Genomic DNA, 23,888 nt, shown 5'->3' with positions numbered 1-23,888 from the left:
AATTTCTGGTATTGGCTACTGTCATAAGACAGGCTACTAGACTAGATAGGTCTTTGGTCAGTGTCAGTGTGACAGTTCCTATGTCTTTAATATGCTCACCTCCTCCTTAGAGATTAAAACAATATAAAGATATTTTGGTATCCTGTATTGTTTTGTTTATGAATATAAATAGAAATGCCTGCAGCTCTAGTACTTTACTGAGACCAGGCTTTAGATTTACTTTTAAGCAAAACTGGCCCTGGCTGGCACTGAGTCTGATGAAGCATTTTCCATATTTGCAAAGAGATTAACTAATCTGAGTCATATGATATTTGATTGCAGCTACAGTACTGAGTTTTAAATAGGACAACCCCCTCCATAATTGAGATGTTGGTTCATTACCATTTCATTCTGATTTGTAAGAAGCTGTCCTTTAAGCTAGAGAGCCATATCTGGTATGTACCACCATTGCTTTCCTCAGGTTCCACAGGAACAAGTCAGGTGACAGCAGGCTTCTATTATTTTACGTCATTGCAAACAACATGAGTGCTTCTCAGAGAAAATGAGTTGAAGTAAACAAATCATTAAAGGTGACCTGTAAAGCTTTTTCAAGATTGTTCACTTTTTCAGCTTATGATCCATGAAGATTCACTTCTTACTTACTTTAGATAGAAACCCTGTTTTCATAATTGTTTTCTTCAAGTTTGTGGCAATTTCACCCACCTGGGGAAAAAACAGGGGAGTTGCTCCATCCCCTGCTGACATCAATGCTACTTGCATACCATGCTAATAGCAATAGAAATAATAGTAAGTTGACTTGGAAGCAAAAAAATTATTATGCTGATATCAAATGGGCTTAAGTTTTAATATTAACCCAGTTATCTGCCTTGGGAATTTACAAATCCTACTGCTCAAATAGAATCATAGAAGTGTAGCACTGGAAGGAACCTTGAGAGGTCTTCTAGTCCAGTCCTCTGTACTCAAGGCAGGACTAAGTATTATCTAGGTCAGTGGTTCTCCAAGCTGGTCCGCCGCTTGTTCAGGGAAAGCCCTTGGCACGCCGGACCGGTTTGTTTACCTGCCGCATCCGCAAGTTCAGCCGATCACGGCTCCCACTGGCCGCGGTTCACCGCTCCATGCCAATGGGGGCTGCAGGAAGCGGCGCTGGCCAAGGGACGTGCTGGCCACCCTTCCGGCAGCCCTCATTGGCCTGGAACAGTGAACCACGGTCAGCGGGAGCCACGATCAACCAAACCTGCGGACGCGGCAGGTAAACAAACCGGTCCGGCCCGCCAGGGGCTTTCCCTGAACAAGCGGCGGACTGACTTTGAGAACCACTGATCTAGATCATCCCTGACAGGTGTTTGTTTAACCTGCTCTTAAAAATCTTCAGTGACGGAGATTCCACAACCTCCCTGTGCAATTTATTCCAGCGCTTAACCACCCTGACAGTTAGGAAGTTTTTCCTGATGTCCAGCCTAAACTGCCCTTGCTTCAATTTAAGCCCATTGCTTCTTCTCCTATCCTCAGAGGTTAAAGAGAACTAAACAGTTATCATGTCTCCCCTCAGTCTTCTTCCACACTAAACAAACCCAATTTTTTCAATCTTCCCTCATAGGTCACATTTTCTAGACTTTTAATAATTTTTGTTGCTCTTCTCTGAACTTTCTCCAATTTGTCCACATCTTTCCTGAAATGTGGCACCCAGAATTGGGCACAATACTCCAGCTGAGGCCTAATCAGTGCGTAGCAGAGTGGAAGAATTACTTCTCATGTCTTGCATACAATGTTCCTGCTAATACATCTCAGAATGATGTTTGCTTTTTTTGCAACAGTGTTACACTGTTGACTCATATTTAGCTTGTGATCCACTATGACCCCCAGATCCCTTTCCACAGTACTCCTTCCTCGGCAGTTATTTCCCATTTTTTATGTGTACAGCTCAGTGCTCCTTCTTTAGTGGAGTACTTTGCATTTGTCCTTATTGGATTTTGTCCTGTTTACTTCAGACCATTTCTCCAGTTTGTCCAGATCATTTTGAATTTTAATCCTATTCTCCAAAGCACTTACAACCCTTTCCAGAATGGTATCATCTGCAAACTTTATAAGTGTACTCTCTATGCCATTATCTAAATCATTGATGAAGATATTGAACAGAACTGGACCCTGGACTGATCCCTGCGGGACCCCACTCAATATGCCCTTCTAGCTTGTCTGTAGGAAAATACTGTAACAGTTTCTCCTGTCACTTAGGCCAGTTTGACACCAACATAATTCCCCTTGTGGAAAAAAATCTTTTCCATAGACATTTTTAAACCTGCCTATCAGTTTTAATACAGAATTGAATTTCTGCTATGGAGTCCTATGGATTAATTTATATACTTGGTAGAACAGTTGTCATTCTCTATTAAATTCCATATTCACTTCAGTTGAATTATTGCTCATTTATACTAGTTTAGGTGAAAAAAAGAATCAAGGCCCACAGAAACTATTATAATCTATACTTGCTTGTCAGGACCTAGCTGGCTCCAGGTGTGGCCTCCTAGCAATCCAGTGAGCTTGGCTGAGCCCAATAAAACCCTTACTAAGTGACTGTGCTCCCTTATTGGACAGAAGGGCCAACAGACCACCATTTAAGCCTTGTAGCAACAACAGCACAGTGGCTGCACAATGTGTTCCATGCCCACAGCTGTGTCACACCTGCTTCCTGCACCAGCCCTTGCTCCAAACCTTGCCTGCCCTGCTCCAGCCCTGGTCCCTCCATTCCTCAGAACTGACCCCGACCACTGTCTTGTCTCCTGACCACCTTTTGCTTCTACTCTGGCTCTGGCTAGTGGCCTGTCTCCTGACCATGCTTCCAACTCTATCCTTTGGTTCTGCTCCAACCACTAGGCCAGGCTCTTGTTCTGATCACGAGGTCGTACTGCCGACACCCCGGTGTGTGACATTTTGTGCCAGTGTTATTGCTTGCTTGGAGGTGAGGTTTTGTGTGTCATTGGAAAAGGAATAATTCTTTGGTGCTACATTGTCAAAGGAGAATCAGTGTATTGTAATGTGTCATATTAGACCAATTAAAATGTTGTGAGTTGAAGTCACAGAAACATTCCCCTCTCCACTTTCTTTATTGGGTAGGGTTGTTTTAATCTAGCAATGTAACTTTTGTGCCAGTTAATTTTTTGATTAGGTAACCTGCTTACATTCCATTTTACAGTATCAGTGATTTTACTGGCAAAATGTCAATGAATTTTCATTAGGGGTTGTAGAAGATTCACCATGAGTTACTCAGTATCATAAAAGAAAAACTAGCTGATTACCACTGAGGCATGTTATGGTCTAGATTTAAACAATATGAGACATACACAATTGATCAAAGATTTATGAAATCACAGGAACCAGAGAATGCTTGAAGGATTACATTTTTGCATAAAGGTCCAAATCCTTGTTCCCCTTGCAAGTATAGGTCCAAATTCTTGCTGTGCACAGAGGGGGACGATCTGGGAGTGGAAAGAATCATTGCCACAAAGTCACTGATCAGCACGAGAGATGCTCCATAGCTCCTACAGCAGTTTCAGGGCTTCATTAACCGTCACACCTGATTCGTACTCTTCAAGAACATGAGAGATGAATAGTGGATGGATCAGCATAGACAGAACCCCCTACCTGCTAGGATTCAAAGTGACCCCTTGCTAGACTCTTGGAGGAGGAATAATAGAGGATTTTCTTCACTACAGTGACCAGCTTTTGGTGTAGGAGATGGCAATAGGCCAGCAGTAGGTGGCCATTACTGCCCCTCTGTTACTACTAAGCCCTGTTTAGACCTTACTTTATGTCAGGATGTCAGAACAGGTTCCCATTAAATTCAAATTTCAATCTAAAATGTATCAAACTAGAATTTAAAAAATAAACCACTGATTTGTGCTTAACACTTTAAAGACATTAAATTTACAAAGTTGTGTGAGACAGAAAAATCACGCTACCCATTTGAGTACTCTCTAATAATAGACAGAAAATGAATGTTTATTGAAAAGTTTAACTTTTCCAACAGAGGCACAAATCCTTGATTTCCTGCTTAATAGGGCCTTAATAGGGCACTCTGAAATACAGACATTCATGAACTACATAAACCAACCTTTGATCGTGCAGTCTTAAAAATTGATCCTCTGTAATTTGTGTTGGTAACCCTAGTTTCCCTAATCTGTGACTTGTTTGAAATAATGTGCATCTCTTTTGTGTTGGAGACAAGTTAATCTTTAGCACATAAAGAATGTGAGAACATTTACTTTCAATCAAATAGCAGAATCAGTTGTTGCTGTATCTTTTATCACACCTGTATTTAAAAATCTGCAGTATCTTTCATTGACCTGCCACACAGAACCAAACTTTGTTCTGTATCTTCCACACAAGGATCATATCCGTATTTAAAATATTTTGACCATTTAGAAATGGAATGACAAGTGTTCGTGTGTTCTCAGATTTGAACTGATTATGTCAAGATGAGTATTTTAGCCCTGCTGGTTACTCTTCACAGAAAAATCCTCATAGTGTCCAGAAGGTTCTACTGGGAGGAGAAAGGTCTGCTGCCTTGCAAAATGTCAGGGCAAGGGGCTCAGAAGAACCCAAATTCTGTGATTCTCCTATGATCCAGTAGAGCAGTGGTTCTCAAAGCTGGTCCTCCGCTTGTTCAGGGAAAGCCCCTGGCGCGCCGGACCCATTTGTTTACCTGCCGCATCCTCAGGTTCGGCCGATCGCAGCTCCCACTGGCTGTGGTTCACCTCTCCATGCCAATGGGGGCTGCGGGAAGCAGCGCGGGCCAAGGGACGTGCTGGCTGCCCTTCCCACAGCCCCCATTGGCCTGGAGCGGCGAACTGTGGCCAGTGGGAGCCGCGATCGGCCAAACCTGCAGACGCAGCAGGTAAACAAACCGGTCCGGCCCGCCAGGGGCTTTCCCTGAACAAGCGGTGGACCGGCTTTGAGAACCACTGCAGTAGAGGACAGGGTCTGCACAGAAGCTCTCTGCTTCTGCACTGTCTTTTAGCTCCCTGCCACTTTCTTGTATTCCTTGACAATCCGATAACTCCCCAAGGAGAGAAGTTACTTTGCCCCCTGACTAAGAAACTTACAAGTTTTTGTTCCTTCTGCTCACTGATCTGGAGAAAACTATTACTTGGATCGTAAGCTTTTTGGGCAGGGCATGTCTTTTGTTCTGTGTCTGTGCAGTGCCGAGCACAATGGGGTCCTGGTCCATGACTAAGGCTCTTAGGTGCTACAAGAATGCTCATAATAATAATTTATTGTCGTATATTAAAAAAAGCTAACTGGTGAGATTTGCTAGTGCACATACTGTGGGTCCTAAGATCTGGTCCAGTGTGTCACTGTAACATTGATTCATCTATCATCTCCCATGGCAAAATATTGACACTTGCTAACTATTTCTAACACAGAAGGCAGTTTTATTGTAACTTTACCTTAATAAAAAGTTGCAATAAATAAAAAATATTCACATCATGACATATGTTTACAAATTTACATAATGGTAATTTACATAATGAAGCCAAGTTTTGCAGTCTGAACAAATTCTGGCTGTTAGCTACATGTATGCTGACCAGATGTCCCAATTTTATAGGGACAGTCCCGATTTTGGGGACTTTTTCTTATATAGGCTCCTATTACCCCCCACCCCTTGTCCTGATTTTTCACACTTGCCCTCTGGTCACCCTAGCTACATATAATGTTACAGCACAGTATGAATGATCACATGTGGGCATGGGAAATGGTATATATAAAAGAGTAACTTTGTATGATAACCATGCTGTGAAAGGATATGTGAACTGGTGTGTCTTGCACTGTAGTCCATCTTGGTATTTACTCAGCTGACTTGAAACTCCCATGAACAACAGTTTCATTCTTTTCAAAGCCTAGAAGGATTTGCTGCTCTCAGATTCTGTTGATGAAGAGTGGCAGTGGAGCCAAGTTCTGGATGATTATAATCATGGAAGGATTTTATACATAACAGGGAGCTCAAAGGAAGTACAATTTACCTGTTTTCATGAGTCTTGCTGCTCGACTATTAAAAATATTAATAATTGCATTTGCCTGTTAATGATATAAATAGAGATGGAAGTCAGTTAATTATGTTTCTGATCAGCCAGCAGATGTCACTATAGAACATTTGCAGTACTCTGTTGTGGGTAGCTGTTTGCAGAAGGAAATATATCCCACTAGAAAACCAGAGGGGAAGAAATATTAAAACTTGTGTTTTAAGAAGAAGGATGGGCTACGCCATAAAAACGAGGAGGAATCAATGGCAAAATAATAATAAATACTGGGCATTATAATTACTGCATACATAGCCTCAAGGATTCACTCCACATGAGGGCTGGTAGTGTCCTCCCAGTGGGGATCTGCCAGGGCCCCTGTGTGTGGAGACTTGCCAGTGCTATGCTGAATTACTGCCGGAGTTAACCAGCCCAGGAAATTCAGTGGAAATAAATCTGGGCCCTTACTCTTGAGTTTGATCTGCAAGTGCCACTTGCTCAGAACAGCTGCTTATACAAATGTCACCTAAAATCTGTTCAGAGACTGGAGTCTCAGTCTGGGGCCACTTTGATAGTGGTTGACTTTGTATTCTGAAAATAAGATATACTTTACATTTCTATTGGATTTTAATCCTTCATCTATTTCTAATGGTATTTTCATTATGAATTACTGATAAGTATAGGAGTATCAAAAACCTAAATTTTAAAGACCTTTTCAGACTCCATTTTATGTAGCAACTCATGAAAAACTGATTGTATACAAAGCTTCCAATAACTGCTTCACATCCACCTGAATGTTTCTGTCTCTAGAAAGTTAAATGTAGCTGAACATAACCTAAATGCTATGGGTCAGTGCTAGAATGATTCGACGTTTAACAGTCCCTAGTAAACTTAGCCCATTGCCTCCACAATCCACTCAGCTCTTACTGCAGCAAGTGACAAAGGAGCTAGATTCATTCGCAGGGCTAGACTGGCTTTTTCTGGCATAAACCCTCTCAGAGAGGTTCAAGATCAAAAGTCTGTAGAGGAGACTGCAGTCAGACAAAGTGTCCACAGCCTCCCTTCTTCCACTGGGGGCACAGGGAACCAACACATCCCCAGTAAGATGGGTGACACTGGTCGGAAAGTGGGCTTGGCCAGGGCAGCTGGGAGGTGCACTGATTCAGCACTCCCGAAGGCATCTCCTGCCCCAGGAGCGCCTTTGGAGTTCCAAGTGGAAATAAAATCTCTTCTGCCCACAATCCTCCCTGAGGAACAAGGGGCCATACTGGAGCAGGGAAGTACAATGTGCACTTCCTTATGGCAACTTTAGGGAATTTGCTCCTGATTTCATAGTCCTAGCTGTACACTATTATTATTATTATTATTACCTTATCCCCTAGGAGCCCCAATCTTGGACCAGGACCCCATTGTGGTGAGTGCTGTACAAACACAGAACCAAAATATGGTCCTTGCCCCGCTAAGCTGGCCCTACAAGTTCACTGTTTAAATTTCAATGGTTGAAATTCAAACAGTGATAAAACACACTTCCTAGTGGTGAGATGACGGTGATGATATGGCTAGAAAATGTATTTAAAATAAAATAAAGCCTCTATAAATACAGTGATTTTGTTGTTGTTTTGTTACTGTAGTGGAGGATAGAAAATATGACCAGTTTTCAGAGTAGCAGCCATGTTAGTCTGTATTCGCAAAAAGAAAAGGAGGACTTGTGGCACCTTAGGTGCCACAAGTCCTCCTTTTCTTTTTGAAAATATGACCAGTATTTCTTTCTCAGTCAGATTAACAGAAGCTAATAATTTCCTTTTCTAAAAGATTTTTCTCCTTAGACTAAAACACTGCTAAATATGGTGATAACATGTACCACTTCAGTATGTACTTCTGTTTTGTACTTATTTTCCAATGACTTCATTTTGTTTTAAATGTTCACAGAATTTCCAATGTGCTGCTTTGCAATATGACAGAGAGGGTGTCATTTTGGTTTGTGGTCACAGACTCTGCCAAAAATGTGACAACTGTTCCTGGAAGTGAAGTAGAGGCAGCCATAAGGTAAAGTAATTGGCCCTCCCTCTGACTCTTCCTCAGTAAACAAAGATGCTTTCTTAATGTGGGCCTGTGTCTCAGGCCGTATGAACTAGCACTCTGTGTCTTTTAATTACATGAATTAGTTTATAGATAAACACAGTGGGGTCCATACTCTTCTTCCGACATGCATGTGAGATTAAAAGGAATTATATATGGCTGAAGGAGAACAATTTCTTTGAACTCTCGTAACGTGTATGCCTTTGGGAGGTTGACTGCAACTTTGAAAGGTGTCCTTTTTTTAAACGGTGGGTTCTTATGATGTCTAGACATGATGAGCTCTGACTGTAGCCCACTGTTCAGTGTGCATTGCACATGCCCCTCTAATGGCTGATCCACAGAGTCTGCTACAGCTCCCAGACAGGAGATTTAGTACTTTTAATTCAAGGAACAGAGGCTCGTGCTTTTAGTGCTGAATGTTCCAGTTTCATATTGCACTGTCAGACCAAGCAAATAAGCTAATGCTCATATTCTTTTTATCTTAGGTCTTTGTAGGAAGCCTGTCACTGTAGTAGATGAGCACCATTTGCACACAATACAGAGTAGCATAAGTTATCCCACTTTTCCATTAAAAATCATGCTCTGAAGTTAGAAAAACAATAATATGGAGCTGCGTAGGAAGAGAAGAAAAATAGGTTATCTGACATCAACAGTTTGGGATGTATTCACAAGGGCTTTGCAAGGGTAACTCCCATAAACAGAGTTACCCACATGTGTGTCCCAAGCATCAAGCGAAAAATAAACCCATTGTTTTTAAATATACTGCACTTTGTCTTTAAAAATCATGTTATCTTTGCAAAGGCGTAATACCGAATTCCTGATGAATGAGTATGCGTTCTTTTGGAAAGATTAACTTTAAGCTTCTGAGCAGATTAAACTATTTCTTACAGAGATACCCAGCAACAACTTCAGTGCATTAGTGGGCGAAGGAGGTTATTTATTCACTGAAACTTGCTAAGAGTGTTGGAATGTACCTTTTTAAAATTCATTTCTGTTGTTCTTTGATACATTCGGTAACATAAGCTGATTTACAGTAAGTCTTTTATAGGCACTGTTTGCCACAGAAATTGGATGCTGTTATAGCATGTTTGGTTTTTAACCGTTGTCTCTCACCTACTAAAGAAGAGTATACGCTTTTAAAAATGTTTACATTCCTATCAGTAGGTTAGAGACAAGAAACAAAATTCTCTGCAGAATGAGAACTCCTGTGCTCAGTACTCAACTACTTTTGCTGACAGTATTCTGAATCTAAGTTGGACATGCAAAATCTGTTCAGTGTTTATGAATCAAAATCAACATCTCACAAGTGCAAGATTCCTCCTTTAATAATAATTACACTAATAGTTATAATAATAAAATTTGTTTTAGCAACAATTCCATTTGTTTTGTAGATATTCCATCTCATGAGAGTCTATGCATGACCCAAAGTAGAAACAATTAATACTATAATAAATACATAAACAGTGATAATATCAATTGTCATCCTTATCCCCTAAGCTTTCAAAAGTTGCATAGGGGAGTCTGTGGCTAACACCCTGCACAGGATATATAGGGATCAGTGACAGTGGCTATGCAATGTATGCAGTCTAAAAACTTCATATTGGGCCACATTCAGCCCTGCCAGAGTTGTACTGCCTATATCAGGGCTATATTTTCCTCATTGTCTTTTCATTTATAAATGTGTTTATCATTGTGTTGTGTTTTGTATTTTTTTAAAGGATGAACAGAAACAGAATCAACAGTGCCTTCCTACTGACAGACAACACGCTGCAGTTCTTGAAAATTTCCTCCACTTTATCACCACCCATTGAACCCACTGTACCTGTCTGGCTTATCGTGTTCAGTGTTGTTCTTTGCCTCGTTGTGGCTGGAATTCTTTTCCTTGTTGTGTCAGGAATCCGACAACGCAAAAAGTAAGCTGTGCTTTTGTTTTAACCAAGTGTTAGTGAATTAAGTGAACTAGAAGTGTTAGAGTTGGGTCACTCTGCAGTTCACATTGGTTACAAAGAAACAATAGCAGCCTTTTCTCCCCAGCTGAGGATATCTGTCCTTTCAAAGGGCAGGTGTTGTTCTTTTGGACTGTGGAGTTATTAACTAAAGGTAGGAATGTGATCTTGGAGGCCTTGTTAATAAAGATGATTGCTTTACAAGGAGTTTATTTGTCACCAGCCCCGCACTGCAGGTAGGTCTCCTGTCAGAGATAAGGCATGCGAGAGGGGAAAAGGCTGGCAATGATTGTGGCTACTGATTTTTAAGACTGGCAGATATAAAACACTGCTCCTGATTTGTGCAGATTCAGGAACCACACGCAAGCCAGACCAATGACCAAAGGGCTATTTGACTGAAATTTTAAAAGGGCCTGATCCTGTAAGTCAGTGTATGGCCTCAGCTCCCATTCACTTCATGAGGAGTTCTAGGAGCTCAGCATCTCACATGGTCAATTCCAGATTGGACTCTCCATGAGACTAAATTATCACAGCTATGCTGTAGAGTAAGGAGTACTTGTCTCCCCTCTCCTTACTACCCTGCTCATATTGCAGCACCAGTCATAGTGTTGAGTGCATAGTAGTCATAGCAGTCATAGTAAGGGTTACTTACTTGATACTTACTGCTGTGAGCCCATGAGTTCGTGGGGATGGAGAGGGGAAGGGAGTGGGTGAAGCCTTGGTTTTGACCCCCGGCTCCCATTATGTTCCTACTTGCTGTGATTTCAGATAGTTGTACTTAGATAAGGACATCTCTAAGCTCATCTGAGACTCTCCTGCTTGACCATACAGTGAAGAGAGCATCCTTTATTTGACTTGGATCATCATGGACATTGATATGTTGTCACAAGCATTATGATTTCATTGCAGGCTCAAACAGGAATCGGAGATAGATTGGGAAAGCACAAACTCTTATGGACAGCTGGATAGCTTAAAAATTAGCAAATGTCCAGTGGCAAAAAAAATACTGACGAATAATCCAATGTAAATGGATTTATGTGTGAAGACTGAGATGTTGCAGAGATTGCCCCAGTATAAAAGTGCCTCATTTTAGGCAAAGAGGTTGAAACAACTGGGTAAAAATAACATTTACTGCTAGTGTTGAGTGAACCCCATGGAGTTGGAGGTTTGGTGAGGCTTTCAAATTATTTTTTTGTATACAGAAGACTAGTATGAATTTGTGAAACTCTTCCCTATCTAATCCCATCCCTGTTTTAAACAACAAGAACAAAACCCAAGTGAATGAATGCTTGTTCTTGTGGTTAAGTCACTGACCTGAGATTCAGAAGATCTGGGTCCAGTTCTTAGCTCTGCCACAAACTTCCTGTGTGATCTTGGGCATCAATCAACTCCCCTGAAATCAATGGGAGTTAGACACCTAAATCCTTTTGAGGATCTGAGCCTTAATCTCTCTGTTACTCTTACAGAAATTACCCCTTCTGTACATCTAGGATAATAATACTTCCTGTATCTCATCCTCTGACTGTCTTGTCTACTTAGACTGTAAGTTCTTCAAGGCAGGGACTGTCTCATACTGTGCATGTGACTGTGCCATCCTCTCCCTTTAAAAGCATGTCAGAAGCAGGAGGAGAGGAGTTGATTAGTCACTCTCATTTATTTTTAGCAGGTCTCTAAAGTCCAAGTATCTCTCGCAGGTCAATAAAGTTTTATTATTGTTAATATTACTGGTGTATAAGTACTGAGTCAGGTTGTCACAATGTGTTATGGGATTGGAAGAAATACTGTAGCTAACCTGTGAGTTTCTTATCATTCTAAGTTGCTGATGCTACAGTCTGTAAAGTACAGCAGGTTCTTCAGCTATGAATCAGCAGATCTCAAGGTCAAAATAAATCTGGAAATTAAAGGTACTATACAGACATTGTTGACTAAATTTGCTTACAGTTTGTCAGTTTAGATCATTTCTTCAGCAGCTATTTTAGTATGGTTGGTATCAGAGTTTGAGTCTGGAAAAGTGAAAGTATGCAAGACATATTGCTGTTTAATCTAGCAGGCAAAGATCTATTGGCTGGAAGTTAAAGCTAGTGAAGTTTGAACTGGACATAAGATACAAATTTAGAACAGTGAGAGAAACTTACCATTGAAATAGATTACCACGAAATGTGGTGCGTATATTCTGTAACATCTAACATGTGTCTTTAAGTCACAGCTGGATGCCAAGATCTGTTCTAGTTCAACCACAAGTTGTTGGGATCGATGCCGGAATCATTGAGTGAAATCTATGGCCTGTATTATGCAGTAGGTCAGACAATGATCATGGTGGCTCCTTATAGCCTTGAAATCTATTAAGTACATGAATGTGTATTTTATTCTTTATTTTCCTTTTCTATTTTGCACCCTCCTCCAAGCCATTTTACAGAAGGGGAAACTGAGGTATAGAAGTTAAGTGAGGCAACAGAAGGGTGCCAGTGTGAAAGTGATATTAGAAATAACTTAGGAATTTCTGTCTCCCATTCCTATCCTCAGATGACTAGACTATGCCTCTTTGTATATAGTGTGTTGTAAACGTCTTAATAAAAGTGCATGCTAAACTATTTTTCTTATGTCCAGGCTTTGCTGAATGGTACACTTTGATTGCAGTAATGTTATTTTGTTATTCCTTTTTAGAAATAACAATGAGTCTGTAGAGATAGGCGATTTAGAAGACAAATGTGACACACCAGTGACAACAGAAAATGGGATTCCTTGCGATATACTGGATTTAAAAGCAGGCCAGATTAATGGAGTCTACGCAGCAGATGATGAACAGTTCACACCACTATGAAATGTCACAGTTTCTTTTTGGCTTCTTTGAGAGAGACTGTGCTAACTTTATCTAGTCATGACTGATGAATTTCAAACATCAAGGCAAGAAAAATATGACTTGTCAGTTATTTTCCCTTGAGAGAAACTTTCCTTGATAAAATACAAACACACAAATCTGTATTACAAAGCTAAAGCAAATGTGAGGACATCCACTCAGTTGTTCATTAAACATTTTCAAGAAGTGTGTGGTGGAATGAGGTTGAAGGCTGTCTTACATCAGATGCTTAGTTATTAATGATTATTTAAAGACATCATTATGACTAGTTCATTGTTCTTCTTCAAGTGATGTCCCTATTGGTGCTCAGTTGTAGGTGCGGCAGGGCCTCCTGCACCTGGGATCGGAGATCTTCACCAGAAGTGCCTGTAGGACTGCACATGCGCATCTTGTCTCTCTCACACTGTGCACAGGACATATATATATATATATATATATATATACAGAGCGCTGTTTGGTCAGACAGACAGCCCCAGTTCCTTTTCTACTACCTTTGGTCTGGGACGGAAGCCGCTAGCAGAGCCTGCTGCTCCTCATAGATAGTTCCTTACCTGATAGAGTAGTTAGTATTTTCCTCTTCTTCTTTCAACTTCTATCTGTAAAAAATTTTTTTTCTTTTGTTTTAACTTTATCTTTACAATTATTCTCATAGCTTAGGTTTCCGTATTGCCCACTTCCAGCCTTCCAGACTGGGAAGCCCTTTTCCCTTATGCCCGGCTCTCCCAGGTATAAGAGCATTCTTGTGGGGCCACCTTCTCGATAATGGACATCCACCCACAGTGTATCCACTGTCTGGGAGAGGGACACGTCCCTCAAGTTCTCACTGCCTCAGCCTGAAACCCAGAGCTAGAAAGAATTGGGATATTAGATTGAAACTTCTCCTCACGGAGAAATCGCTACATCCAGGATTGGACCTGGGCCTGGATTCTTCCCCAGAGAGGCCTTAATGCTCTGCCAGATTGTCTGCTGACCCCCACTCTCCATGCCCTCTGAAGAGAAAGTCATCCGTGATCATGCAGATGACAAGAGACAGGCTTCCTTCTCCTCACACTCTGAGGTACAACCCTCCAGAACACCATTCCTGGCTATGTCGGTGGCTTCAACCTCATCCAACAAAAGACATAGCTCCAGGGCACATCCAAGTAGCTCTGGTACTGTCTCAAAGAAATGGTCTAAAGACATTGTCTGGGCACCTTCAGCCCTCAGTGCCATTTCCCAGCTCTGGGGAGCGAAGCAGCCCGCTTGCAGGAGCTATGGCACCAACACTGTTTCTGGCACCGACAAAGCTGTTGGCACCGAGGTAAGTCCTCAGCACCATCAAAATAGTTGGCACTGGCCAAGTCACCAGCACTGACCGAATCATCAATACCAAAATCGTCAGCACCAGGCAAGTCATCGGTACCGGCCAAGTCACTGGCACCAGCCAAATCTCTGGTGCCATCTTCTGAAACTTCAGGGACATACACTCTCTCTCCATCACTATGCGTTACAACAGCACTGATAATGCTCCTTCCCCTTCCACAAGACTTCAGATACCCTAAAGACCTCTGGTATCTGACACTCCCGAGTCTCCGCTTCTTCCCCTCATTTCTACCCTCCTCTCTGGACTTATGACATTCCTCCCTCTCTCTGTCAAGGACAACACCTTCCTTCCCCAGTGAGGAGGAGGAAGAGGAGAAGGAGGACTCTATTGTTCCCCTGACTGCTGGACAAATTGCACCAGCTTATCCTCACTATATGCAGACTACCTCTGGCTCCCGTCCTGGCAGGGTCACTGTGGATGCAACCACATGTGCCATTCCCACCAAACTGACCATATTGGGACCCTTCAGCCAGGTACAGGGCACAATTTGGGAACCGTCCCAGAAAGCAAAGCCAGAGACCTACACTTCTCCTTCTCCATCAATCTCTCATCCTCAGGAAGTGAAACCACGACCGATACCAACTCAGGAGGAAGAGTAGGAAAAGGAGGTTCCCCCAACTTTACATTTTTCCTCCTCCTCACCTGATGAGGCAATTATGCCTCCATCCCCTACATCTGCCAATGACTTCAGGCACTTCAAGATCTATTCCATAGGATTGCAAACTCCCTACAGATCCCTTTGGAGGAAGTCAAAGACCAACAGCATAAACTGTTGATATCCTCCACGCATCCTCTTTCTCAAAGATCACACTACCAATCAATGAGGCTTGTCTCGAATCTGCAAAAGTTCTGTGGCAGAACCTGGCTTCCATCCTTCCAACCTGCAAACACGCCGACAGAAAATATGTTCCGGCAAAGAATGCTGAATTTTTATTTTCACACCCCACCCCAAATTTGTTGATGGTCAATGCGGTGTAGGAAAGGAGCCGTCGGTACCAATCTTGATCTAGCCAGCCAGCCAGAGATTGGAAATGTCTGGACCTATTTGGATGCAAGACATACTCTTCAGCCACAGTCCAGTTTAGGATTTCAAATTATGAAGTTCTCATGGCCAAGTATAATTATCTGAACTACTCCAAATTGGAGGAACTTTGCTATGATCTACCAAAGACCAAAAAGGAGCAATTCCAGTCCTTGATATTGGAGGGATACCTCCTAGCCTGTATAGCCCTATAAGCCTCATTAGACTCTGCAGACACTGCTGCTCAATCCATCGCAACTGCTATGGTCATGAGGCATGCGTCATGGCTCCACCTCTTGGGCTTTCCTAAGGAGGTACAAACCACAATAGAGGACTTACAATTAAAAGGCTAGAACTATTCTCTGAGTGTACAGATGACTCTTTGCACTCCCCTAAAGACACCCGAGCTACATTTCGTTCTCTCAGGATATGCACACCAGCACCAAAGAGACGCTCGGGGAAGTACCAACTCCCACCGCAATCCCAAACTCAACAGTATATCTCTCAATGCCACTACAACACCCAACGCCATTGACAAAGGCCTCCGTCTAAATGTAGACAGCCCACTTCTCAAGGGGCTCTCTCTCATGTACTGGCACCAAAGCAACAATTTTGAAGGTGTGGTCAAGGCCCCAAGAAGCCTTCCATTGTTCCAGTCATCCCCACCATCTCTGATGTTCCAATAGTTTGGTGACCAACTAGCTCAATTTTTCCCATCTTGGAGTCTCAGCACCTCAGATAAATGGATTCTAGAGATAGTCAAGGAAGGATACTCCTTCCCCTTCCTATCCTTCCCCCCCCCCCCCCGCTTTCCCTCTTCAGGGACCCCTCTCATAAGTCCTTTCTAAGGGAAGAAATAAATCACCTTCTGCAACTGGGAGCCGTAGAACCGGTCCCTCCCCAACACATGAGAAAGGATTTCTACTCCCACTCTTTTCTGATTTAGAAGAAGCCTGGTGGCTGGCATCATATCCTAGACCGTCACAATCTAAACAGATTCATCAAGCTGCAATGTTTCAAGATGGTTACCCTCTCCACTATTATCCCAGCATGGAACAATGGGGCTGGTTCTCTGCCCTCAACCTCCAAGATGCATCCTTTCATATTTCTATACATCCTGCCCATAGACGATTCCTCTGGTTTGTCGTGAGCACTGACCACTGTCAGTACAAAGTACTGCCCTTCAGACTATCCACAGCACCTCGGGTGTTCTCCAAGGTCCTCGTGGTAGTTTCAACCTACTAAGGAAAAGAGGAATGATCATTTTTCCATACTTTGATGACTGTCTCCTGGAGACCCCATCTGAAATCTATGCTCTACAAGCCACCCACTTAAAAACAGATCTGTTCATGAAGCTAGGTCTCCTCGTAAACCTAGAAAAGTCCACCCTAACACCAGTACAACAGCTGGAATTCATTGATGTGCAGTTATATGTCATATAAGCCAGAGTCTTCCTACCATCTCTCAGATTCTCAGCTATAATGGATCTGGTATCTGCTGCATGGATCTGCCCCCAGATCTCTGCACGAATGTGCTTCCGGCTTCTAGGTCACATGGCAGCAGCCACGTTTGAGGTCAGGCACACAAGACTGCACATGCTGTGTCTTCAAGCATGCCTCCGTACTGTATACTTCCCCCACAAGCACAGCATTCACAAACTTTTATCTGTGCTGAGGCGAGTCAAAGATTAACTGCTGTGGTGGACACAGCCCAGCAACATCTGTGTTGGAGTTCCTTTCCTACAACCATCACCGACTATGATCCTAGTCACCAATGCCTCCCTAATCAATTGGGGGGCGCATCTAGACAAACGCTCAGTGCAGGGTAGATGGTTGTCCACTGGATTCACCTTACACATCAATGTCCTAGAGCTACAAGTGGTCTGCAGTGCCTGCCGATATTTCCTACCTCTTCTCAAACATCATAATGTAAGAATGATGATGGACAATCTCACCTGCATGTATTACATCAACAGGCAGGGTAGAGTGAGGTCCCACTCTTTATGCTCAGAGACGATCAAACTGTGGAACTGGTATATCCACAACAACATCTCCATTTCAGTCATGTACCTCCTGGGACACCAGAACACCACCAAGGACACACTGAGCAGGACATTCTCACACGATCACGAGTGGGAGCTGGATATGTGAGCACTTGAACCCATATTCAGCTCATCGGGCCTTCCCACCATAGATCCCTTTGCCACTCAACACAACACCCACTTCCCTTAATTCTGATCCAGAATGGGACTGGGGCATGGATTGCTGGGAGATGTATTCCTCATAACCTGGGACGCACCACTCCTTAATGCCTTCCCTCCTTTTTCCTTCCTATTCTGAGTACTTTGCAAAATAGAGAGGACCGAACTCATGTCTTACTAATAGCTCCAACATGGCCACTACAGGGTTGGTATACTTACCTTCTATTCATGATGGTATGCCGACGAATCTCTCTCCACCTAACACCATGGCTCCTCTCACAGGACACAATTTCCATCCCAATCCACAGATGCTCCACTCAGAGCCTGGCTCCTCTGTGGTTCCAGGGTCCAGAAATAATCTGCTCAGATACTGTCAAGCAGATACATTTGAATAGTAGGCATGACACAATCAGATACACTTACATTCACAAAAGGACTAGATTTCACTGCTGGTGTGCCTCACATTAGGTAGACGCAGCACATGCTCCGTTGCCATTTATTCTTGACTACGTTCTACACCTTAAACAGTCAGGATTGGCCAGTAGTTCTATTAGGGTACAACTGGCAGCAATCACTACCTTTCACGCCCCCTTTGACAGCCACTCCTTCGCACATCCGCTCACAAAGTGCTTCTTGAGGGGTATTCAATATCTCTATCCCCATATATGATAGCAGACCCCGGCCTGGGACCCCAGGCCAGTCCTACATTCTCTGACTAAGCCCCCATTTGAACCAGTGGCAACCTGTTCTTACATACACCTGTAAATGAAAATGGCCTTTTTTGTCTCCATCACCTCTGCTAGACAGGTAGACGAAATCATGGCCCTCCTGGCATATCCACCATACACAGCATTTTATAAAGATAAAGTTACACTGTGCCCACACCCAAGATGCTTACCTGAGGTCCCAACATCTTTTTATCGCAATCAACCGAACTTTCCGAAGCCTCAGAGTAATAAAAAGGAGGCAACTTTTCACACCCTAGACATAAGGTGTGCATTAGCCTCTACTTGGACAGGACTAAACCCTTCCAGAAATCTCCACAATTATTCTCCTTCACCACCAAAAGTTCCAGAGGCACTGCCATATCTAAACAACGCCTCTCTAAGTGGATCTCACAGTGTATGGGTTTATCTTATGATGTTGACAATAGACAACCTCCTACCTCAGTCAGTACACATTCCACATATTCGTTATCTACCTCGATTGTCTTTCTTAATAATGTCCCCATTGATGACATTGATAAGGCTGTTACATGGTCTCCGACAGACACTTTCACCCAGCGCTATGCTATTACGCACGACATCTCAACAGACACTCTCCTAGGGCAGGCTGTCCTCTCCTTGGCAATACGTGTCGCTCTGAAGCCCCAGCCTTCCAACTAGGGGCACTGCTTTATAGTCACCTGCAGTGGAGCACCCACAGGGACATCACTCAAAGAAGAAGAGGGTGACTCATCTTGTGCAGTAACTGAGGTTCTTCGAGATGTGTCCCCCCATGGGTGCAAATTAATTCCAATTCTCCGAGAGACTGCTGAATTGGAATTAATTTGCAAACTGGATACAATTAACTTAGGCTTGAATAGAGACTGGGAGTGGATGGGTCATTACACAAAGTAGAACTATTTCCCCATGTTTATTCCCCCCCCCCCACACTGTTCCTCAGACGTTCTTGTCAATTGCTGGAAATGGCCCACCTTGATTATCACTACAAAAGGTTTTTTCCCGCCTCCCCCCGCTCTCCTGCTAGTAATAATTCACCTTAAGTGATCACTCTGGTTATAGTGTGTATGGTAGCACCCATTGTCTCATGTTCTCTATGTATATAAATCTCCCCATTGTATTTTCCACTGAATGCATCTGATGAAGTGAGCTGTAGCTCACGAAAGCTTATGCTCAAATAAATTTGTTAGTCTCTAAGGTGCCACAAGTACTCCTTTTCTTTTTGTCACTTTTCACTGGCACTAGTCTTGAGTTGGATATGAATATGTCTTTGCAAATGGACTCTGCATGCAGAAATGCAGTGTGTTTTTGGTTTGAATAGGAATTCATATGTGGTGTTTTTATTTACTGTGAAAAAGTGAAAGGCCAAGGGTCTGATCGTGCAAGGTGTTGGCAGCCTTTGTAGCTTATGGAAGAGAAGGTTCAACGGTGACTTAATTACAGCTTGTAAGTATTAAACAGGGAGACGAGATCTAGTACTAGAAGCCCTTTTAATCTAGCAATCAAGGGCATGGGATCCAAAGTCTGGAAATGAAAGTCAGAAAATATCCCCCAGGCATCTCATTTTCCAGCTCAAACTTTGTTAAGGCACAAAAGACAATTAAATGCCCAACTGTCATTGAAAATCCATGGGAACTGGGCACTTAACTGCTCTTTGAGCCTTTGGAAATCTTCCCCCCAAATTTTTAACAGTGAAAATAGAACAATTTCCAAGGGATGTGGTAAATTCTGCTTCACTTGGACTCTTTAAATCATGACTGGATTTCTGTCTAAAAGATATGCTCTACTTTGACCACCAGTTATTGGGCTTGATACAGGCATCGCTGTGAAATTCCATAGCCTGTGTTATGCAGGAGATCTGACTGGATGGTCATAATGGTCTATGCTGTTGGCCTATTCATATCTGTGAATCTCCCATTGGCATGAATGGGAGCTGAGGGCACCTAAAGGTTCAAGCCCTGAATTCTGCCCTTGGACAGTTTTAATGGGAGCCATTCACACATAATCCATGGTAGAAATTAATATTAAGGACACTATCCTGCTCCCATTGAAATCCATAGTAAAAGTCCAATTGACTTCAATGGAATAGAATTGGGCCCTAAGCAGAGAAGAATTATATATATTGTAAAAAGAGGATATGAGTATGCTGAGGTGAGGAATTATATCTACATGACTGCATAAACATCTGCTTGCTTACGTCTACGTCCTGTCCTGTCCTCGCAATTCCTTTGAAAAATACAGTAATACACTTGAGGATAGAATTTGGCCAGTGTCACTACAATTATCATTTCTTATTTCAAGAGAACATTTAAACCATTATTTAAGCATTAGTGTTTCACAGCATATTTTCAAACTCTTTACCTACAACAGGAGCAGGTGTAAAGTGAAAAGAGCTGGCAAAGACTCCAAGGTCCGGACTGGCTATGCTGATCCTGGCCCCCAGGAGACCAACCCCACCTTCATTGACTGTGTTTTCCTTTTTGGTTTCTCCCACTCATCCTTGAATCTCAGGTATGGGGTGAGAAGGGACCAGGGTACAGAACAGTGGAAACAACACATGTAACAAGGACAATGGGGGATTGAGAGACATGAGAAGAGGGAAGGGAGGAAAGAGGCAATTAATAAAAATAAAATCATAGAGCTAACAAGACATATGCCTAGGATGGTCTCAGTTTTGCTTGCATCTCTGACCACTTCCCACATCTGTTGTGTGTCCCATCAATTTAGACTGTAAGCTCTTCAGGGCAGGGATTGTGTCTTCTCTATGTGCTGTGAGATTCCTAGCACAAGTTTGGGCAATGGATTAATAAAATAAAAAAATGGAAATGAATAATAATCTCCCTGTGTCTCAGATTTTCCATTTGTAACATGGGGATAATTATACTCCCCTGCGTCACAAGGATATTGCAAGGTTTAGTCCATCAGTGTTAGAACATCACTTTGAGATCTTTGGATGGAAGATGCAGTAGAAGTACAGAATATTATTAATGGCCCCCATCCTGAGGTCCTTAACTCAGGCACTGACTTATTTAAGGAACTCAGGATTAAGCCCAGTATTATTTTGTTGCCTATGTAGGTGGCTGGCTACCTTCGTAGGTGCCATACTCTATATTGCTAGGAGTGAACTGCAATGTGATCTGTGCTGAATGGCTGGTACTGTGACATCTCTTCAGAAATTGCGGAAAGATTTCTACAGTGTGGACCTTTGGGGGAATGGCTTAATAGCACAACGGCAAATGGGAAGTGCAGATGAAAAGAGGCAGTTCTACAGTATGGGTGAAATTCACTTAAAGTGCAAAGAGGCCTTGGCAAGGCTTTCTACACCACACACGACTTTAATGGGGATTTGTCTGAGCCTTCAGCCATGGCCAGCACTTTGAAAGTGGTTCTCTTCTGAATATTTTATGTGAGGTAGCCTGTTATTGGTAGTAAATGGTTAATCACTAACCTCCTCTTGAATTGGATCTTCAGCAGTGAGATTAAGTAACAGTGGCTTGGCATGATTTTCCTTAGTAGTTATGTAAGGTGAAGACAGAGAGTACATTTTGTTGCCCATAGGAGCTGTGAGTGAATAGCCTGTGGGATATAAAGCAAATGGGCTTGTATCATTTGTAACAACCATTAAAAGATATTCTTGGTTTAAGATTCCTGGCTGAAATAGTAATCAGAAGCTGGGTTCCACAAAAACATATTTGCTGTGGAAGAAACTAGTCTGTGTTCTAGCGTTCTCATACTGCAAACTCTAGAAAACAAAGAGTTTGACTTGGTGAGTTCTGCCCTGTAAACACCACTAGTGGCACAATGCTGATTTACGCCAGCCGAGGAGCTAGCCCAACTATCTTATACAACCTTTGCTTGTTTGCAGCTGTTGTTTTTCCTCCAAGCAACCTGTCATAGAATGTTGAGCTTTATATAGGTAATTCAGTGAAAGGCAATATGCCTTCAATCACTCCGTTAAAGACAAGTGAGACAATTATGCTGATGCATCACATCAGTGCAGTGCCATGAGGTACAAATGGAGTGACACTGATGTGACTGGGAGGAGAATTTTGCTTTTCTAAGAGCTTGATCTGAGGCTATAGATCATTACCTAAATTCCAGATAAATGAAATAAAACAGTTAAACAAAGCAATTATAAAATTCAGAGATTCTAGATAAAGCAAAGGTTGATCAAAGTTTATCAGTAACTTCATTACCAAAGTTGGTCACAATTTCATCTAACAGGGAGAGTTTTGATTCCTGTGGGTTAGCACTAATGCAAATTATGCATCCATTATGCATAAACAAACTGAGTTTATGGTTTACTCTGTCACTCATTACTTCAGAGTGTTTAGAGAAGAGTTTTGAGAACTTGGAGATATCTGCCCTGGAATTAGAGAACAAGCTAATGTTTACTGATTAAATCTGTAGAGAACTGTGAGTGCAGCACCAGACACATTCTTTACTTTTAAATGAAACACAAATGTAACAATTTATAGGAAAAAGTGTAAACTTAGGGACCAGATGTTGGAAATGCTTAGTCAGGTAATTTTGCTATTGAATTGGGTGGGAGTTTGTAGTAATCCCTTACCACAATTTATGGTGCCTCTCTACTGGTCTGACCTATCCTGAGGCCTGATACGTATGGGTGAGTGAAGGGGTTTGCACTTGCTCTGCTGGAACAAGGTGCAAAGCTACTCAGAGGGAAAGGTGTTTGTGCAAATGAGCTTCTTATCCCCCACAATCAGACCTCTATGGATCCTGGTCCTTCTCTTTTCCCCAGTTTCGGTTAAAAGGGTTATAATTCCAGTCCTTCATCTCTGCACATCTACTGCGGGGAAAAGATATGTTCAAGAATGGGCTCCCCACCATGAGAACAAAATAATCATAGTGCAGGTGCTGAGGAATCTCTTTAACATTATGTCCCCCTCCACTTGATCGCTTTGGAGGTCTGGCCCAGTGGGCCCTGGACTTTGCTCCCAGATGACAACTCTGGTTCAGTGGCTCCTTTCAATCTCTCTGGGTGGCTGTCTTTCCTCTGGGAAAGAATTTGCCCTCTGTATTGAGTCAGTAAGACAGTGCATGCATTTTAGTGCCTATGGGCAGGTCAGAGTTTGTACCTATATCCCTAGGCAAGGGAACCGGTTGGGGAGTTGCATAAGCCTTGTAGAGCTATCTGTGAGGGCAAATTTTTTTCCCTTGGAATATGTACAGACCTCAGGGTTTCAGAACCTGGCTGGGTGGCACAGTTCCAATACTCTGCTTTCCATGGATGCACCAGGGTTGGGGATTAGCACCATACATAACAAGGAACTAAGGTCCTGCTGGTCTTCAGCAATGTCACTAACAGTACTGAAGCTGCAAAAGAGAGAGCAATTTTTGTTGGAGCTGCTCATCACATCACTAGGGGAAAGAAACTTCCTTGTTACGTGTTGGACTTCATGATGAAACACTTTCCTGGATATTCCTTATTAATCATCATCGTTTGCTCTATAATTTGAGGGAAAACAATTTTGCAGTTTAGGTCTTCTCTCTCTCATATTGTTATCTGCAAAGGAAGAGGGAGAGATCTGCATTTGGGGCTCTAGGAAACTGTTCGTGGGAAAGGATCAGTTTCAACAAATTTCTTGTTTTGAAATTTTTTTTGGAAAAAATGTTTTGAAATTGTTGAAATCGGACATTGTGACATTTTCAAAATGAAAAATTC

The 23,888-nt window shown here is 42.5% G+C and overlaps 1 protein-coding gene across 1 annotated transcript in view; it reads left to right on the top strand.

The window, feature by feature from the left end:
- Positions 1-21,038, top strand: part of CLTRN (collectrin, amino acid transport regulator) — a 30,000-nt gene extending 8,962 nt beyond the window's left edge. The window contains exons 4-6 of the mRNA XM_074967324.1: positions 7,944-8,060; positions 9,812-10,006; positions 12,704-21,038. Of these exons, the coding sequence (XP_074823425.1) occupies positions 7,944-8,060; positions 9,812-10,006; positions 12,704-12,860 (469 nt within the window). The 3' untranslated portion in view covers positions 12,861-21,038. The remainder of the gene's footprint in view (positions 1-7,943; positions 8,061-9,811; positions 10,007-12,703) is intronic.
- The last annotated feature ends 2,850 nt before the right edge of the window (positions 21,039-23,888 follow it).

Source organism: Natator depressus, chromosome 1 (assembly GCF_965152275.1).
Source record: "Natator depressus isolate rNatDep1 chromosome 1, rNatDep2.hap1, whole genome shotgun sequence".
NCBI classification, from domain to species: Eukaryota; Metazoa; Chordata; order Testudines; family Cheloniidae; genus Natator; species Natator depressus.
This window is presented reverse-complemented; position numbering and strand designations above follow the sequence as displayed.